Source organism: Columba livia, chromosome 3, assembly GCF_036013475.1.
Source record: "Columba livia isolate bColLiv1 breed racing homer chromosome 3, bColLiv1.pat.W.v2, whole genome shotgun sequence".
NCBI classification, from domain to species: Eukaryota; Metazoa; Chordata; class Aves; order Columbiformes; family Columbidae; genus Columba; species Columba livia.
In genome coordinates this window covers 57,350,313-57,373,743 of record NC_088604.1, presented here as the reverse complement: position 1 = coordinate 57,373,743, position 23,431 = coordinate 57,350,313, and the positions used below count along the sequence as shown (strand labels likewise).

The 23,431-nt window shown below is 38.3% G+C and overlaps 1 protein-coding gene across 11 annotated transcripts in view; it reads right to left on the bottom strand.

The window, feature by feature from the left end:
- The window catches only part of LAMA2 (laminin subunit alpha 2), a 356,006-nt gene that overhangs the window by 119,777 nt on the left and 212,798 nt on the right, over positions 1-23,431 (bottom strand). For 8 of the 11 annotated variants that reach the window (XM_065056885.1, XM_065056887.1, XM_065056893.1 and 5 more), the window contains exons 18-24: positions 22,040-22,126; positions 15,667-15,878; positions 11,117-11,223; positions 9,860-10,126; positions 6,777-6,957; positions 3,284-3,420; positions 652-888 (exon numbers count right to left, since the gene is read on the bottom strand). In XM_065056885.1, coding sequence (XP_064912957.1) covers positions 652-888; positions 3,284-3,420; positions 6,777-6,957; positions 9,860-10,126; positions 11,117-11,223; positions 15,667-15,878; positions 22,040-22,126 — 1,228 coding nt within the window. The remainder of the gene's footprint in view (positions 1-651; positions 889-3,283; positions 3,421-6,776; positions 6,958-9,859; positions 10,127-11,116; positions 11,224-15,666; positions 15,879-22,039; positions 22,127-23,431) is intronic. The other 3 variants (XM_065056894.1, XM_065056895.1, XM_065056896.1) reach the window with 1 other exon arrangement.

The window sequence follows — 23,431 nt, the reverse complement described above, 5'->3', positions numbered from 1 at the left end:
CTGGGGTACTCTGCTTGCTGGCTATCAACTGCATGTCAAACCACCAATTTTTGCCCTTTAAGCTCAGCAATGCAGCCAATTTTCAAACCCAGTGGTTTGCTGGTCTTCGAAGAACAATTCCAAATAAAAATGCTGTGGGTGAAGATGCCAAAAGTCTTTGCTTTACTGATACTGAATTGGATGCAGTCTACTCAGAAAAACAGTGAATTCTACTCATAAAATGATCAGTATTGACTCCCTCTAAGTCAAGATACTATATAAAAAAAAAACCAAACAAACAAAACTACAAACCTAGCACTGTGGCATACTATTCCTACTTATGTGTTTACTTTTAGTTTGCCAGATATCTGAACAAGAACTGTATTGAATGGTCTTAAACTGGCAACAGTTCTGTAAGAACAGGAAGAAATGCAAAGTAAGAAGAGAGCTTAAGAGGATGGTATCCTGGCACTTGTTAGTGTGTGAAAAAGCAACTGATAATCACTTAAGGCTTTATGTTAGATTCCTCCCACAGCAGTTAACAAATACACTATGAAAATCAACTAGATTTGTTTGCATATATTGTTGGAACAGGCAAGTACAAATGTCAGTGAATTTCAGAATAAACTTCTCAGCAGCTCTGAGATCGTCTTGCAACCTTCATTGTCCTACCTTGCAGCTGCATTGGCCAGTATGATCAACGCATGAGCATCTCCCCAGCTCTGTTTCACAGCTCTGTGGATCAGTCCCTGCCAGGAAGCACTGACAAGCAACACATTGTGGGTAATTCCAGTAACCCAACCTGCACTCAGTGCATTTATCTCCAGAGAATTCAGGGCGGCAGAAGCAACAGCCTGTATTTAAGTCACATTGAGAACTCAGGGCTCCAATGAGGCTGCAGTCACAGGGCTAAAAAAGGAGAGAAAAAGGAAAAAAAATGCTATTGTGCTTCTGAAAAACAAACAAATGAATGCCAACAAAAAAACAACTCACCTCTTTCAAGTATCTGTATATCAACTACAGCAGTGAACTTTCACTGTCTGAAGGTAGCATATCTGAATTATAAGGCTAGACATTTTTCTTTATTCTACAAGAGTCAAGCAATTACACTAAATACATTTACAACAGTGTTTTTTTTGGGAACATATATTACTTATGAGAGATAAGTTAGATAGTGAAATCAAATAAAGCCAAAAGGGTCAAGATACTGACATATTTTGTGGACAAAATTAACTTTAAATCTACAAGTGCTCTCTAAAAAGTGCTTTCTATGTAAATCCTCTTCAGGGCATGTTCACACCACTTTGCTAAAACTGGAATTTCTCAGTAGTCCCAGTAGAATCTAGTTCAATGTTTATTACTCATCCATCAGAAAGGTAACTATCTTCTTTGTACAAACAGGATTCTCAGATGACAGTAATTTACACAGTAGGGATAGAGATTTATTCACGTGGTATATTGGGAAGTAAATGTGCTCACAGAACAAGACTTGCGCAGGCAGGTAAGGATAGAAAATAGGTGGTTTGCCAGGGGGCCTAGATATTGAATACAGAAGTAGCAGGGAAAGCTGCAGGTTTCCTAAGAACAGAAGAATCCCTCAGTGCTATTACTGTGACTGTACTGCAAAGTTAGCACAGGACATTTGCTGTGACCATTCGCGTGACCAGAATCTCACAGGGAGAAGTTCAGCTTGCAGAAGCAAACTTTAGTGCCAGTAGTACAGGTTACCACAGTAACTGTCATGGACAGACTGGCTAAAACTAAGGACAAAAAGCTGTAAAAGAGAGCAGGAAAATGTGGATTCAGTTTCCAAACAAAACTGGTTACTACCTGAATACTCCTTTCTTCTGATCTGAAAAGGCCATTTCTAAAGAAGGTGATTATATACAGGAAACATTCAAATTCAATCTTTACTGAATACCAGAGAAACTATTTAACCACTGGTTAAATGTTAGACTGTGAGACTGCTACATAATCTAAGATATAAACCTTGTGACAGATAGAACCTTATTCTACAAGGACATAAAGCTTGGAAAGCAAATTGTTTGCCACACACTGGAATAGCTTGGTGTGCAATATCAAAACCTAAATTACAATCAAGTTATGTTTGTTTTGCAAGTAAGCAGTTTTATGCCATGTTCTCTGTCACGACAGCCCTGGAAATCTTCCACAAAGAGTGTGAGCAGGAGATTCACACCTCACTTTGCAGAAATTAGCTGAAACATACTGAAAGAGATGTGGGCTGATAGATCACTATTAATTTAGATGGTGCCATGAAACTGCCATACTAATGCACTCACATAAGACAATCAGAGAATATACTCTAGAGCTCAAACAGAGGTCTTCAACCTCATTAGGATGTTTTCAGAAGCCAAGAGTCTGTATCACAGCAGCACAGCAGAGCTTGCACAAGAGGAGTTTTCCATACATACAAAAAAATAAATCATTCTTGATAATTAGTTTGCAGCCTGAGCTACACGACAAACAGCCTTTTAAGAGCGAGCATTGATGGTGTATGACCACGTTCAGACAAGACAGTTTTTTGGAGTAATTGCAGCAGTACTATAAATCCCTCGCCATCAATGAGAATGGCAGAGAGGAGAAGGCATTTGAACTTTGCACAGTATTCACTGTCACCAGCTTTCAACCTTAATCAAATACTTCTCCCCTTAACTCAAGAGCAGGATATAACAATGTCATGGCCTCTTTGACAAACTATCGTTTTCCTATTTCTTCTCCCTCCTTCCCTCCCCTTCAGAATTTAACTGTGTCAAACTCAGGAATAAGAAGGATTTAAAGGCTAATGAAAAGGGTTATTTCCCCTTTAGAACACACTAAGAAAATGCATTTTACAGCTAAGGTGGTTGTTTCTTTTCTTCTCCTTTCAACATCTTTTATGCACAAGTATGCCTCAAATACAAATTCCCAGCAGTATCACAATTAGGGTCCAAGTAAACTTGTTCTGCAAAGACACCATCTATATACATTGTACAGTACTGTGTTAATCTCCTCAGTCATGTTAAACACAACTATAATAAAAGAAACAAGACTCAAGCAGGACACTGACTCAGCATGATAGCAGGATAAACAGGGTGTTTGGTGTTACAGGCTGCGTATCTGAGACAGAGGATCTGCAGCACTCGGTAACAGATTGCGAACAATTACACCATAGCCTGACTCCAAAACTTGCAATGAAGAGAGAAACCATGATTTACAAATCTAAAACTGTGTTCCAGCTACAAATTACTGTATTTTCCCCATGGAAAAGAGGTAACACAAAGAAGGAAAATAGAGATCCACTTACCTTGCAGCCAGTGACAATGTCATGGCCCCAGTAATTTGGTGCACATTTGTCACACATCTCTCCAACAGTATTGGGAGGGCAGATACAGCGGCCACTGATGGGATCGCAATTATCACCAAATCGTGAACACTCACAGGCTTCATGGGAGACAGGAAAAAATAAAGCAGAGGAAAAGTTACCCCTTTCTGTGACACCTGGACAGCAGAGCCCAACAGGGTTAGGATCATTCCACCAAAGACTTTACTGTACAGTGAACTCTCAGTTATCTGCAGACATAGTGGGGAGGAAAGGGACAGTAAACACAGAGAAACCAAGACCAGAAGCAATGCAACACAAGTTAACTGAGGCTGCAGTAACTGCAATGAGAACAGAATGGGAAAAATAAAGGCACCGACTGCAGAAGGGCAGAGACCTCTGAGAAGGTTCACTCCCATGACATGGCTGTATCCTTTCTAGGCCCACACTGTCTCATGTAAGAAGCCACCCAGCTGCCTCTGAGCCCACTACACTGGGACCTGCCTATATTTAACCTCTTCCGCAAATCTCAGCCAACCTCCTGAAGTTTCTGCTGCTGTAAACAGACTTTTCTTAAAGGGCAAAAATGGTGTTTTGGTTTCTTTTTCCCATTCAACTCCCTTTTTTCAGATTACATGTACTCTGCCTTGGGAAGACATCAACAATGTGTCTCTTCACAGAAAACTGGGATTCTTTGCAGATTTTATTCAATTAAAACCACTTTGGTTTTGGAAGTGGTTCCAAAAGTGATCTTTGCTCTTAAAGCACAATTAACTGAACAACTCATTGGTCACAAATGCTGATTCAAAGTATGTAAGTGGTAAGTAGTTACAGAGCACAAGATACCTGATTGTTTGGAGGAGAAGAACTGGTGCATGGTTATTTTCCTACCCCTGAGGTCATAGCAAAAGCATCATAAGCAAACTATGACTCTATCTATTCGTTGGGGTGTTTAGAGGGCAGTGTAACATAATGTTCATTGCTGAGGGCTGTATTTATGTTCATGTAAAAAAAACTGTATGAAATACTTCAATTCAGAATAAAACTAGGAAATAAGAGATGTGCAAAGATAGAACTCAAATCTACAGTTAAAATAAGAAGTGAACTTTATTTTTCCCCATCAGTGCTTTCAAAATAAGGTAACTGATGCAAAAAAGACAGCATGTTTTGCCTCCATCATGCCAGGAACAAGATGTTTTGCGTGCTATGTAACATTTTTTTACACACTGACATGAATATGTTTCAGCACACACCTCTCATTAGGAGACTGAGGCTTTTGGATGTGATAGCTGTTCTATTGGGTTCCAGTTTCTACACAGAATTGGTTCAAAGGGCATGGAGGGGAAGAAAGTGACACAGGAATGGTTTTTACATTTTTACTTTTATCATTATTAAAAAGAATATGGAAAAAATACAACACATCTGTTGCAAGCAATAGTGAAATAGAAATCTCTTCTGTATCTTTGCTGCTAGAATGTCAACACCAACTGATGATGCTTTAGGGGTTTTTTTTTAGGCTTTATGTTTTTTTATTGCCCAAGAAAAAAAATCAAATTATATTCTCTTTGGATAAATGCTAGATAAAAGAGGTCCAATATTTTATTCAATGCTTAACTGTCACTATGGAATTCATTTTTGTGCACTTTCTTCCTAACACAATTTGATATACTTTTATTAAATTTCTGATTTTCTCTGTGATTCATAATTTAATTCCTTTTTTCGTCATTTGAAGGAATACATAAAAAACCTGCTAAAAATAAGTGCAGAAAAAACAAGCATTTTGAAAACAGAATTCCTCTCCATCTGTTGTATTAACTTTGGAACTTCTAAACATCTGAATTTTCTGAACATCTTTAGCTGTTTCAGTGTTTTAAAATATTTGACGACCACAAGCAGATACATTTCTATTTAAAATGTTTGGATTTACACTACTTTCCCATTTCACCACTGTTCTTTAAACTCTATCATTTCATGTTTGCCAAGAGAGCAGTTAAAATCTAAATGTGAAATCTTGTTAATTGCCATCTCTCTTTCCTTCCGCAATTGTATGAAGTTAACTACATTTTGCAGTATTTCACGATAGTGATGTGCTTTTAAACTGTGAAATGTCAGGATAAGAGACTAATCATTAAGATATTTTGTATTTTTTACCTCCATATTTGTGCTAATAGCTCTAGAATTGCAGTTATCATGTGAACTTTATTTCAGGCTCTCTCATCAGTAAGCCTGGGAACCAATCTTTCCCTTTCCCAAGGTACCAATGTGTTCAAATTTTTCAAGATGATAAACATATTTTTAGCCCTTCCTTCCCATGGGAAGCAATGGTATCATGTTTTCAAATAAGATCAGTAACCCAGCCTGGCTTAAGTTTTATCAACACTACAGGTGAGATTGAATTTTACTGCACAGATGAAGGTCTTGAGGTCTAGATGCTCCTTCCATTACAAAAGCGGGGTAAAAAAAGGCAGAGTGCTAGGCTTGCTGCTGCTGCCATTCCAGATGGGAAAGGAGAAGGAATGGGATAATGGACATGGTGGTTGCTGCTCCTGCCTGGAGAATAACAGCAGCAATACCCTTGGCTTTATAGCACTCTACTATCAGCAAAGAATGCTGCAGAGCCATCGCCATTCTGGTGTCACAACTGCCAGCCACACTAGACAATTACCTACGTTTTCCATGATCACACCTAAGTGAGTCTATGAGACTTTACAAATACGGTTCTATTAGCAAAGATGGATATTTCCCTGTGAAGAGACCCGTTGATTAGATTCTTTTCAATGTAGCAGTCTGTACTGCTTTAAGGACAGGAAGCATTCATTTCCATGTTTGACCTAATGCCCAAAAGGACAAATGTAAATGTAAAGAAGTGGCTGGATTTATTTATGTCTGATGCTAGAGTTTCAGCATCAGAAAATATATATTTTTTCATGCGTTTACACAGGGGACACAATAGAGAATTTTATCTGAAGATCTTGTTGTACACAAAAAGTGTACAAGTAAGAAAGATCCTAAATATTACTGTAGAGAAATTTAATAAAAAAGGATCAGCCATGTAAGAACAGTGAAAAGGTCTGGGATAAAACTAGAAGCAAAGGGACTTAAGGGACCTTTTTTTTTTTTTTCCCCCATTCACATCCCTTCAAGCTGATGTGATTCAGCAAGACTTAAGATGTTCTTACCATAACTAAATTATAGGAACTTCATAGGAAATTTTTTGTATAAAGTACCTGGAGAAAAGGACACTTCTGTTCCTTCTAAACATGATAGATTAGCCATAAACTGACCCCAAAATTGCAGGAATTGCCTGGCTCTTTAGTTCTTGCCAATCATCATCCTTGCAATTGACTGATTTACAAGGCTGTCTATGAAAACACCTACCTGTCAGGCAATCCAAAACCAGCCAAACTAGAATCTTAGTAATGAATTAAAAAATAAGCAAATACATATATCTGCAATCAGCTACAAAGAATTTACATACGAGTACAGCCTCCTTCTTCAAAGTTGTAAAATCCGTGAGCACAACGGTCACACTTCTTTCCTGTCACTCCAGGCTGGCAATAACACTGTCCATCTCCATCGCAGTCAAAGGACTTTGAACCAAAAGAGTTGCAGTTGCAGGGAACACATCCTCTTGAAGACTGTAAGCCAAATGTTTCAGGCTGCCAAAGACAGAAGAAGAGCAGTTAGTACATGGAATAATTACCAGGAGAAAAGCGGAAAAGGTGGGAGTGTAGGGAGATGAAGGTGGTTCTTTCTTCTTCATCACTGAAATACTACTTGTAACCGATTGAATTATAGTGGTAAAACACTGGGACAAGTGCAGTACATACACTACACAGATGAAAAGAATCAAGATTTCACAATGTTACCTGACGCTATAATCAATGTTCTGCAATGTAATGTATTCCCTATGAGGTTGTGTTTCCATAGACAATTCCCATAAGAAATTGAATGTATGTCAGCACCATATATATATCTGTGTCTGGGTTGTAAGATTATGTCAGGCAGAGTTTGTTGCTAAGAGAGGGAATGCAAATTCTTGGCTAAGAATGGAGACTGATTAAACTGGAAGGTTTCTGAACAACTAAGTTTTATCTACCAGGGGCAATGTCTGTATACAGTGTTCTGTAACTCAAGGGCATTTCTTTTGAATGATACTTAAGAATAACTCTAGAAGAACATAGATATAATGTACTTGTTTACATTAAAAGCAAATAATGGGAATTACCTATTTTTAAGATAAAAACTTTGTCTTCCAGATAGGTCTAAGACTAAGCTAGAAGTAATCGATGAGTCTGTTTCTCTTTCATTCTTTGCTTTCTTTTTTGCATTGAGTACTGTAAAGCTCCTACAGAACCAGAATAGATGTTATCAACTATAGTAATAAATTTCCTCCTTAACTCCATTAGTGAAGTGTGAAAAGTACACTTGTAAAGAAGCAAAGACACATGGTCATTTGTATACTGTAATATGGAGTTCTGCATGAAGCTTTTAACCAACAGACCTCATGGGTTTCACTGCACCAGGTAAAAGAGGCCCCTAGGAGCAAACCATACTTGATGCTCGAATTCTGAACTCAGTCTTGAGCTAGAGTAACTTAAAATGGGAGTACTTTTCTACCTTTTTCCCCAGGTGTGCTGATTTTTAGAGGATATTGAAATCTAAATCATATTGTGAACTTCACTTGAAATTGATCTTACAATATTTGATAGTAAAAAAAAAAAGAAAAAAAAAATAAATCAGGGACTCCCCTAGGAAAGCAAAATGCTAAAAATGAGATATTAAAAAGATCACTGCTAATGAATATAAATGGAATAAAGTGGAAAATATTTACTTTTACAATCTACTGCTGTGTGAACCAGGTATGTGGTGATAGATTTTTAGCTAGTATACATAAGTACAGATTTTTCAAATCAATGGAGCTGCACTGACTCACATTTCATATGGATCTGTTCCACAGTGGAACCCCTAACTTCTTGTGTAGGTGAATCCCCAGAGATTTTAGCAGGTTTCCAGGTAGAAGTCCTGAAATCTGATCTCTGATGTAAATATTGAAGTTCCACATTCCCATAGAGAATCTGCTGATAGGTATCAGAATACAGAACTAAACCTATGGTCAGAATTTGGCTTGAAGAATCATATGAACCTAAGAAAATGCTTCATTGTCCATATAATAAAGAATTACACTCACTTTCATTTCCAAATTCTATATTGAAATGTTTTGCCAATTACATACTTCTGCATGACAGAACACAGTGTATCAGAGAGAAAGAAATACCCAATTAAAATGAAACTCCAAGATTCAACTAACTATACAGTCTATCTCTAAAGATTTATTTTTCACAGGAAGAAACACACAGAAATGTGAATAAGCAAAAATCTCATGGCAGACATTCAGATTAATGCAGTGAAGTGACCAATGCACAGCATGCAACTTAGTTCTCAACAGAAAGTTTGATAGGATCTAATAAATTCTGTTTATAAGGGTGAAAGCCAGAAAAAGTCTGATACACTAGAACTCCACACTGCATGAAGGAAGAAAAGATCACTAGCATGCTGGGTCATATTCTATGATGAGCTCTGCACAGTCAAAGACATTTTGATCAGTCATGCAAACTCCCAAGATGAACCCTCAAGCCCTCAGCAAAGCTTGTTTATACACAGAAATTCTAAGAATCACATTTACTGAACGAGAGATAAGATCCTGGATAACAATGAGGAAATACAATTAATTTTCTGGATATGTTATTATATTCTGTCCCTGCGTCAGTGTAGGCCAAGTGTTTGTTTGGGCAACACAGTTAGGTAATAGAAGTTAAACGTGTAAAAACTCGTGTTCTCTAAGTGGATCCATACAAGTAAGTACGGCATGGGTCCCCGAGTCTGGCTGAGGAGGATAAACAGCGCTAGGTATTTTTCAGACTGGGTGTGACAGAGTGGAGGTTTTGAGTTACAGGCAAAAACCCCAGCATTCCTAAAACACTGCTTTGTTAGAAGCAGTTACATCATAATTACTTCATTTCAGGAAATAAATTGCTTTGGTGGTATGTGGTAAACAATGAACACTTCTGTCATTTTGGGCACTACATTCAAATAATGGGCACTTGACCTGGTTAAAAATGGCTCAGATAACTGGTCATATTCACTAATGAGAACTTTTTAAGACCAGTTATATTTGATATTTCAAGATCAGATCTTAACACTTTGCCTCTGGGGCTGATCCTTCTCACAAACTCCTTAAGCTTTTGGTTCTTTAATTGGTAGAAAAGGAAGTATTCTTCTGCTGAAGTCCCTGAAAATCACCCATACATTTCATACATGCTGCTGCTGGTGGTGCTGGTTTTGGACTTATTCCAGTATTTGACTTCTGGCCTATGTTGTCATTTGCACAATGAGAAGCCCTAGGAGTGGGGAAGTATCTCAAAAGGCTGCCTGTCTTCTGAGCCTGTGAATTTCTTGATAATCCTGTATACTGTAGCATACTACAAAAAATATCTGTGAGAGCTCCAAACGCAAGCAAATGTGAGATTTCAGCCCATGCAATGCACACAGTTTGATTACCGGAGTAGCAGGCCGGTAAGCACCCCGTGGGCACCCACTGGCACTGCTGACGCCCCACCTCCGAGGGGGGACTCGAATCTGCTGACTGCTGCTTCGTGCATTTTCTTTCAATTTAGGCATCTGTCTGCTGATTTCACAGCGTCTGCCCACGAATCCTGATTTGCAGATGCATCTTCCTGACATGTCACATCGCAGTGACATGGATCCTACAGCACTGCAGCCACAGGGTATACAAAACAGCTTTTCTGGGGCCCAGAAGTAGCTGGGCTTTAAGAATGAAAGGTAGACACTGTTAGAAAGTGAAGATAAAGAAACTACAACAAATAAAAGAGTGCAGGAATATAGCTAATAGCAAACACAGTAGTAAGCAAAGATTAATCCCAGCCAATGGTCAATATTGTATCACTGAGCTTGACGTATTTTCTGCATGTAATCTGTGCCAATTCCATCGATGTCAACAATTTTACTTTGAACAGACTCTTTAAATACATAGTGAGCAAACTTTGTCAGAAGCTATGCCGTTTACACAGGGTGAAAACAATCCTTGTGATTTCTGCAGAATTATTTATGTGCTTTGAATTACACACACGTGGAAGTGTTCTGAGGACACAGGCCTAAACCATGAGTCCTCACCCTGAGCTAGAGAAATGGGCAGCCAGCTATAACATGTTTCTTAGCAGCCTAAAGAAAACTCTGTGAAAGCTCATGAAACACTGTTTTTTTGCAGTGATTTATAAGAAAGCAAAACAATGTCAAGGCAAAAGACACTTTCACCAAAAAGTAATGCATTATTTGGACAATACATGAAGAATGCCTAAGAAAAAACATAAAAGCAGAACAACCACAGCAGGAGTGAACCAGCATTCTGTTTTTTTTTTTAGAATCAGATGCTATCAGACATCTAGCAACTTCCTTCATAGAGAGATGATTTCCCAGAGCTTCAACATTTTTAGCTTAATTTATTTATATCAAACACTCATGGTATAAAGTCTATATACCACATATAAAAATATATGTACAGTGAGGCTTCAAATATATTCATTGCATGCAAATGCAACATTCTGTGTTTTCTTCTAGAAAAACCTTTAGAAAACATTTTTAAAACATCCATTTTAACTTTCTGTACTTGAGAACAACCCATATATGTTCTTCAAGTGAAAAATGAGCAAAAAAGGAAAACTATCCAAAACCCAAGGATATTCAGTTATGACAAACAGGGAAGAAACCTGAAAGGAAACATTGTTTCTTGTCACTCACCTTGCAGACATCACACCGGCGCCCAATCACGTTGGCTTTGCACTCACACTGGCCTGTTCGAGAGTCACAGATCTCTGAGAAGGAGCCATTGATGTGACAGTGACAAGCTGCAGAGGAAAAAGGAGGAGCTGTTAATGTGTTTCTAGAAGCTTTTGCCACCCTGAGAAATCTAGCAAGGCCTGAGTAAAGCAGGAAGGTGTCACTCCTATATGCCGACAACAGACATGAACCTACCCATATTAATGTGGAATTGTGCTCCAAATTATTGCAGTGAGAAATTTTTTCCTCAAGTTCATAATCAAATTGTTTTATAAGCTCCTCTCGGATCAAAACAGGATGTTTAAGGCACATTGTCAAGTAAGTGCCCCAAAAATCAGAGGAGGCAGTGTGGCACTGAGATTTTTTTAAAAATTAAAAGGTTACAGACCTTTATAGAGGGTGTGCATGGGATTTAGCTATGGCAGTGGGAGTACTACTGCTCCACCTGCTGGTCCTGCTGCCCTGGAGCCCAGTCCACGATGATGTGGTAGGGAGGAGGTGTTGGCAGGCTGAGGACCTAGAAGGTCACCTTCATGGACCTCGATATGAGGACAGTAACCTTCTCAGCCCCCCAAGAGCTCCTCCATGCAGGCAGCACCCAGGGGTATGAATGAAAAAGAGACAAAGGATTATCTCCTTCTGTGACTTTCTGGGATCTTTGCCGCAGCAACAGCACCACAGTTCCCAGAAGAAATGTAACACAACTGAGCAACCTAATTAATCAGAATGCTCTCTTCAGGATTTAAAATGGCAATGAAAAGGAAATGCTGTGTCTTGAGGAAAATAACAATGCTTTTGTCTTCTAAATTCTCACATTTTAGAATAAGAGAAATATTTGAGAAGCTTTCTATCACCCTTTATGTTTTTTTGTCCACAATTCTTTTGGCATGCAGAGATTATGAAAATAATCCCTTTGTAACCCACAGTAGAGAAGAAGGATGTGATGGGGTGTCACAGGGACTATGACCAGGCAGTCATCAGTTCCATCAGCGTGAGCTGATTCCTGCACATCACTTTTCTTAGAGGGGAATGAAGCCACATCTTTATGTTGATTATCAACGTACTCTGTAAACCAGCGCCCCAAACCACATTTTGTCTTCCCGTAGTGCCCTGACCACATGTGTTGGTCTTTTTCTCAACATGACAGCTTCATTTTAAGAAACACTTAAGGAGTCCAGACAGTGAACACATGGTGGTCACATACTTGCATGTCACAAGGTGCCATTTGAGACAAAGCGGTTATATTTTTTTCTATGTATAGACTATTACAGCAAGATCTTCCTCATTACTTTATTGAACGTGCTGTACTGTAAATGGAAAGGATTATTTTCTGTTCTTCTCCCTGCTTTCGAGGTATTCTGCAGAAGTTGCTTCTTTCAAATGCAACTTTATCACTTGCCAGTATTTTCAGGGCCTTGTTTCTCAAATGTTTGCAAAGATGTCTTATATTCAGGAACAATTAGCAAAAGTACTTTGGGCTCTCTTATCAGTCTGGTAACACCTTCACGGGTTTTGATCTCTTTCTGGTTTGCTATTTATTTTAAAAATGTAAACATTTAAAAACACTTCTGCTGTAATTAACATCACTTTTCTTTTACTCTCATTTTTCAACACTGACTGAATCCATAATTTACCTCTCATTCTGTACACAGCCCTCCTACCACTCTATTTATATTTTAAAATTGCTGACACTCCAAAATGTACACAAAGATGAGTGTTACATATATACATTTTCAGTGTCTTTCTAGTTAAAATGGTCAGCAATGAAAGATGATACATAAGCCCAGACTCACAAAACCACAACTCTCCAAGCAAATTAACAGTGTTTCGCCACCGTTTTTATAACGACCTCAAAAAATAAAGCCTGTCTTATTTGAATCATTTTGCTTATCAGGGATATGACACCACGAGAATCAAAAAAAGAAAATTTACACTGATTTTATAGACAGAGGAGTGTGTCTTGTTTATATTATGTATTACCGCAAACAGCATACCATGTATTCTTAACTCAGCCTCAGATGACTGAGTGTAGTACAGTGGTATGGCAGAATTTGGAAGTCAAGACTTTGATTGCTTTTCTTGGCTCCAGCAGTACATACATAAAGAAGAAACATACAGTCAGGGCTATTAATCTACTAAACTGCTACTCAATGTGAGAAATTGCAGTTATCTCACCTGAAGCCTTCTCATTCGTTTACCTCTACCGGGAAAGTTAGCTACCTCAAAATGGTTGCTATAATACACTACTACTGACAGAGAAGTTTGCCTTACTTTCTCCCCAAATGACACTAGTCAAGACCTTCTCATTCTCTCTTGATTTGTATAAATATTTATATGTGTGTATTTATAACCGACCTACACACTTATTCAACTCCAAGAGTAGTACCTATGCACTGGCGCATAGGCAGACCTGAATATTTGCTTTAAATCATGTCATGTCACTTTGCTCTATTACCATCAGCACGATCTCCAGGTATTTGCTTCAGTACATTGTGCTGTTTCACACCAAAAAACAACCTACTAGAGTCAAATCAAATAAGCTTAGGACATTTACTCAGTGTTCTTAGATTTATTATTTTATACAGATACACCAAGAAATTCAGAGATGCTATAGTGATATAAAGTTGTACCGTCATTTGAAACAGTTAATGCACATGACAACTGCACTGTACTGAAATAGAACAAGAAACATTTCCAATGATAATTTGAAAGCAAAATTCATGCTTTGCAATACTTTTGGATTTGGCTTTTTAATAAGGAATGAAATTGAAAACAACAAAGTAAAGGCACAGTCCCTCTGATATTGTAGCTGCAGGGCAAACTTCATGGAAGTCTGCAAAGGAAATAAAAAAATCATATGCAAAAAAGAAAACCCACATGAAAGACAGAGAGTAGATGAATACAAGGTAACTGTGAGCACAAGGCTATGAATACATTAGGGGGCTCTCCTTGTCAGTGATACTAACAACAAAAGCAAATTTGTAATTCTACATTAAACATATATTTATTTTTAATATTTTTTTAATTGTATGTTTTCTGAACTCTCCTCATATTACATCTCTTTCCCGTGCAGCTGCTACTATTGTAGAAACATTCAAAGCAACAGTCCTCTCAGTGCCTCGGGAATGTTGACAAGCTACTGGAAGCTATGATTCTTTTAAAATCACATTACACAGTTAACACTGTAACTTATATGACATCTTTCATCATGAACTGTTTGTTAACTCGTGCAAAGAATATATGTGCTTGTCCAACTTTTATCCAGCATTGTATAAAGTAGGTATGGGAAGAATTATCACAGGTATATGTCTTCATGTCTATCTACGTTAGTTTTAGCTGAGAAACCTGATGATGTTCTGCATCTCGCTGACTCCCATGCAGTCTTAGGTGATCCAACAGAACTTAGTACTATCACTGTCAAACTGCAAGCCATTCAGAGAGCAAATCCTGGAACTGGATGCCAGTGGCTCAGACTTTCATGCTTGCAACACATACTGCAGAAGTGGTCCCTGTGTTCATACAAAGTAGAGAAAACAATGGCCCAGCTCTTTTACTTGTGTATTTTTATCCTAATATAACACCTTTGTACTCAACAGAGTTGCTTTGAGTTTATTCCAATGAATCAAAAAGGATTAAATCCTTGTGATGGTGAAATAAAGTGCTCTGCTCTTGCAGGAAAGATTGTAAACCTGCTGTATTCCATTCCTCAGAATGGGGTGGAAGGGTATGTGAAAGATGTTTTTAAGCTAAAAGCCTTTGTTCTGCCTAATAGCTGCATTCTGAATTATCCAAGCAGCAGCTCAGAGAGCACCACTGCCTCCTCCAGAAGCAAAAGCTCCTGTTCGTACCAAATCTTCCATCTGCCCTCCATATTTTTTTGCAGTCGCTACATGGAAGCATGAACTGGGGCCCATACTTAAACAACATGCCACCACTAGCTGAGGAGCGGTAGCACCTTAAAAAATTTGTCAGGAGATTTTAGACTCTGCTTTGCAGGAAGCAGGAAAATCTGGCCCTGTAAAAGGCAGCAGCTTCCAGCACTTACTGCAGTCGTGTAGGTGGGACGGAGGTCACAAGAACTGTCAGGCTTGGACCCTACGGTAACTGAAACACCACTTTCAGCACCAGTCTTAATAGTTAGGGGGATTTCCCTGGATGCTTTATAGATTTTTTTAGTGAATAATTTTAATTTATTTGCATTTATTTTTGTAGATCTCACATTTAGTATAACCTTTTGCATCCATGCAATGCTCCACTCTCCCAGGTTTTTTCCATGTCTACTTCATTACTGTTTCAGGTACAGCAGGAAGTTTTTTAATAGGGTCTTCTTTCTATTTACTTTGAAGCCTCCCTTTCCAGATGCATATGCAAGTAAAACACTATTATAACTAGTGGTGTAAGTACACTGTATCATTCTCCTGCTCACACATACAGAGGCACAGTCTCCCTCTCAGGAACAGAGTTATAGGATAGATCAATACTGTCAGCAGCAGTAAAAGTTCATGACTTACGTTGACAGTTCCTTGCATCAAGTGCATCACCAAAATATCCATCAGCACACTTCTCACAATATTGGCCTGTTGTACCTGGCTTGCATATCAGGCAAGCACCAGACAAGCTGTCACAGCTGCCAGGAATGGAGAAGTCAAGGTTGTCATTACACGGGCATGGCTGGCACGATCCACCTGGTATTAGAGGTTGTCCAAAATAGCCTTCTGCACACCTAAGGTAAAAGACATCACCAGTTAGGACTCTTAAACAATCCTCTTATTAGAAATATTTCATTTTGTTGCCTCACTAATCACCGAAAACAATTTGATCTTCTTTCAAGTATTTCTTAAGCGTCTTTTCCCTCTCCCCCCTTCTCCTTTTTAACAGCACTGTAGATACAGTACCAGCTGAAATCCTGCCAGTTCTGCTAGTAATTAGATTTCAGTGGGAGAAAAATCTTGTCACTGGCACTGAAGACGAGACAAAGCATAATAAGAATCTGTCTGTTGGCACACTAGAGGAATTCAGGTCCATGTTAGATAGGCTTTGTATTTCAGTACATCATGCCTAGATGTTCTGTATTCATTCACCATCAAGCTTGATGATTTTTTCCTTCTACCTTAAAAATTCATTTAGTTTAGAAAAACAGGTTTAGAAAGTATTACAGACATAAATTTGTTTACCTGCATGGTCAGATTTGTTTAATTAATGGATTGCTAATCCCTCTGTATAGGCAGGTAACAAAAGATGGTTCATTATTACAGGAACTATGTCGGTATTTACTATACCTTTCAGATTTTAACAGAGATGCTTAAAAACATCACCTTCTTTTCCACCTTGCCCACCAGCAATTTCCTGTGAGTACCATGTAAAACAGGTTAGTGAATCTGACCTAGCGTGAGGGTATATTTAAAGCAAATTTCTGCTTGCTTCACAGCCTATTTCCTATTTATATTCTGGTCTGCTTTCGCTTTCTATTACATTTGCTCCCACTTCACAATAAGAGCTGCTTGTAGATAGGGAAAGAAGAAAAATTGCCCAGTTCAAGCTCAGTAAGTTATTAATGTGCATCTCAGATGAACTCCAATTAGTGTGAAGAAAACAGAAAGTATATAAAACAAACCATATATATTAATGTTTCCTACTATTTTAAGGTTGGTTTGAATGCAGTTCTAAAGTACAGAGATATCCTCTCTGTGTTGTAATAGTATTGGATGGCCTGGTCAAACAAGGATTTTCGCACACCATCCTGATATGGAAAATGCAGAGCTCCACTATGCCTTCACTCTTGTACCTTTATGCTCATCAAGCTCACCCTTTTCCTTGCATGCAGAATATCTCATGAAGTTCTGAACTGCATCCTAAACAAATCCATCTAAACGCTTATTAAGTATTATTCAAGAACATTAGCAAAGATGACTAAGTAGGAAATCATAGTTGGATCTAACTGAACAGTTTTTTTGTGGTCAGATATTACACAAAATAGGATTTTTTCCATTCTCTAACAATACCCACAATGCAGACAGTAGATGAATATATATGTATAAACAATCCAGTGGTTTGGGTACATCTAAGCAGTCAAGAATATGAGCAAAATTTTCACAACCTAGCCCACTGTGCATTACTTCTTTGGCATAGCCATTTCTTACAATTATCTCTTCATAGCAACAATGCATTAAAGTCTCATCATTAGAATAATTCAGGCATTTTATTTACAGAACCTGTCACGAATGCAGTCACATATTGCGTCTGTATTATCTGCAAAGAAATAGATATTTTTTTCTTGTATGGAGGATATCTCAGCAATCACAAAAGACAGATTTTTAGCTTATTTTTGTCAAAACAAGTTGGCTTTTTTTCAGCGATGGTATCTCAGTGACAAAGGCCAGGAATGTCTCAATACATGTTACAGTTAATAGCCATGTTTTATCAAAGCCAAAGAATGACTGCATAATTTAGGCAGTTATCTTCTTTTACCTGAAATGGATGATGCATGAAGTTCGTCCATGCTTTGCTGAGTTCTTTCTCACTTACTACTGACACATTTGTCATAAATCTGTATCTTTTGGTACTACTAACCTATCTGATTTCAGTTGATATGTATTCATTTTCCTCTTTCACTTAGGGGTTAGTTCTGTATCTGATAGCATTCACAGAAACTTACCAAGCACTTCACAGAGGAAAAATACTCTAGGGATTTCTGAGAAATGCACTGCTAATAATTTCCTTCTATTAATAGCAGGAGACCTTGATAACTCTTAGTATTCCCATCAGTTTAGACTTTGCTAATTAAAATTAGCAAAACCCACTACCATCACATAGCTGTGTTTTACTTATATAAATACATAACCTGAAATCCAGATTCAAGATGATCGTGAAAGTAGGGGTAAACCAGTTAAGCTTAAAACAAAACTGCGTGCATAGACCTATGTGTAAATTCCTCCACTTTTTCTCACACTTCTTGCAGGGGAAGATTAATTCACTAATTCCATCTTTATTCCCTTAAGGACATTTCTACTTCAGCTACTCTTTTCAGATTCAAAGTACTACCTGTTTGGCAAGGTTCATATTAAAAAAATAAAATAATGTATGTGGCATGGAAAATTACATTTATATATAACACAAAGCACATATCTAAATAAATGACCAGTAAGTACAACAGAACACCTCTGGGATGAAAAAAATAAACAAAACCAGGAATAAAAGCAGTGAAGAAAGGCTGTTTTCATATTTTTCTTTCCTCCTCTATGCCCACCTTTACTCTCAAATGCAGATGTGTCTGAGACTAACACCATTTGTTTTTATTTGGCATAACTGATGCCAAATACAGGACTACTACATAAATACATGTGTATGTATGTGTACTGGATCTGGCTAGGATGGAGTTAATTTTCTTCATAGAAGCTTGTATGGTGCTGTGTACATACACATCCATGCACACAAACACAGGTTTATTTTATACTTTTCTTTCTGTTTACTGGGGAAAAAACAAACAAACAACAAACCAACCAAAACTTTGAGACAGAGTTAATTTAGGCTGTAAATCCAAACAATTTAAAGCCTGGAAACACTATTTTTACAGTTGCTTTGGAGCTTATGTGCATTCAACCTGTGTACAAAATTGGGTAAAAGCTCTATGGAGAAACAGATTGTGAACACAGAGTTTAAAAACCTTCAGTCAGGTGCACAACACAGATGTTATTCTTGTATGACCAACCATAAATCTTGCATTTTCTAATGTCAGAGAGAGTGCCTACTTTGCAAGCTGTAAACAATCCTACATAACACATTTGTTGTATCAAATCTCCTGAACATTTGACCCTTTTCCCATCAGCACTGCAATACAGACTTGCACTTCTGGCACCAGAGGAAGAATTATATTAGCTAGAAGGAGCAGCAGGTTGAAGCAAAGGGACTCACAAGTGTCTGTGGCTGGCGACATCTGTGCTACACCTGAAGAACTGGGGCAGGAAGGACACAACCCAGCTCACCCTTCTCCTCTCACTTAAGTTACACTGACCTCTCATCTGCCTTCCTAGGAGGAAAAGGTCACTGGAACCATATTCATAAAAGCAGTGCTACAGGAGAAGATAGGCTCTCACACATTTTCCTTCCTTTCCCTAAAACTGTGTCCTCTTGTCTGTATCAAGACTGTGTAGCTGGAAAATGCAAAGCATCATCATGTAAATGTGCAGGGCTCAAAAGACAGCTTTGTGACATTCTCATAAACCCTTGCTTGAGAAAGGGAGCAGTGAGCAAAGGAGGAACGTAAGTCTAATTTGCTGGGGAAAATAATCAAACGGGGAAGCTAGGTTTTCTCTTCAATTATAGATATGTGGTAATTCCAACAGAGTTTATATCTGGAATTATTTTGATGGTAGTATGAGCTGGACTCCTCGGAACATTGAGGAATTTTTGGCAACATTTTCCTGAAGAGTTCAAGTGAGAGAAGTAGCAATTTTTTTTTAACATTTGACAACTTGGGTGTAAAATATACATATACATATAAGTAAATAAAAGACCTTATTTCCCTAGCAGGTAGAGGATTATTTTGGAGTCCAAATAAGTACAGTACTGAGTATGCTCACTTCATGATAATTTAGGACTGTTCAGTTAAAGAATCATGTGGCTCAGATCACTTGTCACTTTACTGTTGCTAAAATGAAAGAGAATTTCACATAAATTCTTTTAGCAATTATACAATCACTATTAATAGCAAAAGGAGACAGGCTTTCTCCTGTTCATCATTATTGACAACTGCAGGCATTTCCAAACAACTCGTTACAATTAAAAGCAAATAGTTCTATCAGCATTGGATTTAAGGGCCTAATTTCCAATGGATTTATATCTCATGGTTACAAGGCTAAGGGCTGATTATTTGCTGCAGGATGTTACTATTCAGCAGAGAGTAATCCCTCAGGCTACAGCAGCGCTTTTTCCTTGCCCTGTGAAAGTTTTCTTACAGGCAGAACATTTAATAATCTGTCTCTTTCATTCTCTCTCTCATGTATTCTCTGCTGTTTAATCAGGTGTGAGTTCACACAGTGTTCTCCCCCTTAGCTATGACATGTCCTGATCTAGTAACCTCTATTCAGCCACTTCTTTTCACAAAACCTTCAGCAACAATTACTGAGAGCTCCTACCCTTCTGTCAAATTTGGTTGAAATTGACCTACAAGTTCAAATGTCTTTGCGGGCAGACAGACAGACAGGCATGCACAAAAAGATGACACTAGCCTTGTTTCCTTCAGAAATCAGGTTAAAATCCAAGTCTGCCACTTATTCAGAATCTGTCCTACTGCATCTACAGCCTGTGCTCCACTCAGAAATAGCACTTGTTGCTAATGGAAGCTGTCAATGACCCTGCATTGACAAACTGCCACCAAAGTGCTCTTGATGTGATTTATTCCCATCGTCATTAACTTTGCAGCCCACTAGCTGAAAGAAGGTGATGACTTCCAAGACAGACAGGAAAAGACAGGCAGAAATAGCACACAGCAGGAGGAGACTCAGTGATGATGGGAGGAAACAGGTGACAGCCTGTACTTTCACTTTAGGACAGAGAGAACACAACAGGGGATTTAAAAGGAAGTAGTTGTAAATGTAAATTGTAAAGAAAAGACTGGAGGGTGATTTGCAGCATGTGGTCAGGTTCCTGTTTTCATGGTTGGGCCTTCCTCTTGGTTCATTCCTACTTTTCCTCATCCCAGCCTGAATATTGTAATTCTCCATTCAGAGGCCTTACTTTTTTTTAGGGTTTACATTGGAGAATGCTGCAAACAGCTCAGGAAAGTGCCAAATGGCAAAAGCCTACAAGAAAGAGACGTGCCACGTTTCCATGCTCCATAACTGTCTAGTCAGGTGTTAGATAGTGATCTGGGTCTCTCAGCCCCTCTTAAAAATGTGTCATTTGCAGGGTCACAGGGGACTTGGATCATGGAGCCAAAGCCAATGCTGATTCTTCATGACCTCCAAACAACTAGCAGAGGTCCCCTGGCACAGTAGCTGCTCTTGAAAGCTGCTCCATCCATGTGAAATCCCAAGGGACGGAAGGTGTGTAGACACAGGGATGATATCCCTTGTCTGTGGTCTCACCTCCTGTGGAAGGGGGTTCTTGGGAGCTTAGCGCCAGCACTCACACTAGCCTCCTGTTTCATTTAAATTCTCCATGTGATCCTTTCAGATAACAGGGTATAAGAAGGGGAAAGACCTTTCTCTCTCGGTACTAACATGTCACTGAGACCTGTAATAGGCAAAGACAGACTAGACATATTTTTTTAATTTGTTTTTTTGTATAGGTAGTAGTAAGCGTAAGAAATATATATTGAGCTTTTCTATGTGTTTGACAAAAAAAATATTTTCTTTTTTGTTGTTAAAACCTAGCTTTTTCGACTTGCTAAATAAACACTGCAATAGGAAACTAGAAACAACAAGAATGTAAAATATTCTTTTTAAAAGTAGGTAAAATCAACAAATAACTTATTAGAAGAGCTGTATTTTTACTGCATATTAATTTCCCTCAAAGAGGCATCAGTAATTTATTGTGTATTTTATTAACTGTGTCCTAAACATGCAAATGACAAAAGAGACAAAATAATTATAAAAACCTCAGAAAAATTACAGAAAAGCTAGAAAAATCATTTTTATAAAAAGACACTTACTTCTCAGCAAATGCTTCTTGGAAGCTTTGCACTTTACCATAAAGTAATAAAACAAGCACTAGAAATATACAAATGCATGGACACAATATGAGAGGAAGATGCACAGGAATTTCTTCAGTGAGTCTCAGAACACAGGAACGGGGATGAGAAGGGGAAGTTAATAAAAAGGTAGAACAGGTGATCAGCACTTTTGTTTCGGATCTCATGTGGTTAAAAGCATGGTGCTTGCTTACCTTTCACAGCGTGGTCCCACGTACCCAGCTGGGCATTCATCGCATATTAATCCACGACTTCGGTCAAAATGGCATGTCGGGCTAAAGCTGTGTTGTTGATATTGGGTTAGAAGAGGGACAAAGAAGAAACACAAAGAAAAGATGGTTAGCAGCATAACTCTCTTCCCACTTCAGAGATTGTTACTCTGCAAAACCGTGCCTAGGAAAAGTGATTCTGTTCTAGGACATGGGGCTTAAGTTTGACTCCAGCAAATTGAATTTGGAATGACTCTGCTATTTCTGCGACACTGAATATAGAGTAACGGATGGCAGCATCCCAATAGCCTGTTATTATGGGACCTGAGCCTGCCACCGAGTGGTCTGGATACCATTAAAAAGGCAGGAATGTACAGCTGTTTGTTTGTGCCCCCGAAGGCCTGGCAAAACGATCTATCCCATAATGTGGCCCCTATATAAATCTTTCTGAAGGACAACTGATTTGAAAGCTCAGTTAACTTTGTGTATAATCGGCTGTGAAAGGAATCCAGTGAACAAGAAAGGGGAGGGGCAAAAAGGGAAATATTTGGGGAAGCTTCCCAGAGAGTGCATTTGAGTAAATCGCGTGCCAATGACCTTAAGCTACGGGCCAGACAGGCACACTGTTTAAGAATAGCTTGCAGAGTAGAAAGCTATGCTCTACTTATTTTAAGTTGTCGGGGTTTTTTAAATAAATAAATAAGGATACTGTTGGCATTTGCAAGCTCCACCTCTCGATGCCCGTGTTTAACTCTGAACTGTGCTTCCCCACTGTTTAGCATTTTGCTTTCCATAATCTCCTTTCCTGAACACATTTTGTGAGGAAATCTCCTGACACTCTAAAAGACACTAAACAGAAGAAGAGGCAACCTGTTCTTCTGTCATTTGGGAATGATAATTAGAGACAGAGACATAAGAGTACTTTTATACAGCCTCATCTAAATAATGGTAATCAGTTCTGGTAAACCAAATAGAAAAATAGAAAAAGGAAAAAAAAAAAAAAAAAGAAATAATGGGAGCAGGTGCATAGTGGGATGACTCATCACAACAGGAAAACAAAGCATCTTTCTGGAAAGAAGACATGAAACTTAGCTTTTCTAACCTAGGAAAATAGAAGTTGAGAAGGAATATATTGCTTTGACAAAGACATCAGAAGGAAAGTATATTCAAGGTAAAAATTTATGCTACAATAATAACAGAGAAACATAATCTGACCTCAGATAAATTAAAGCAGGATATACGATGAAAGTTTCTGGAAAATAATAGGCACAGGGAAGACAGAAAAGCTTAATTAGCATCATGTAATGTGACTAACTGCTGGTGACTGGACATACTTCTCAGTAGTCATACCTAGGATCTGACCTTAGTTAGTCTTTC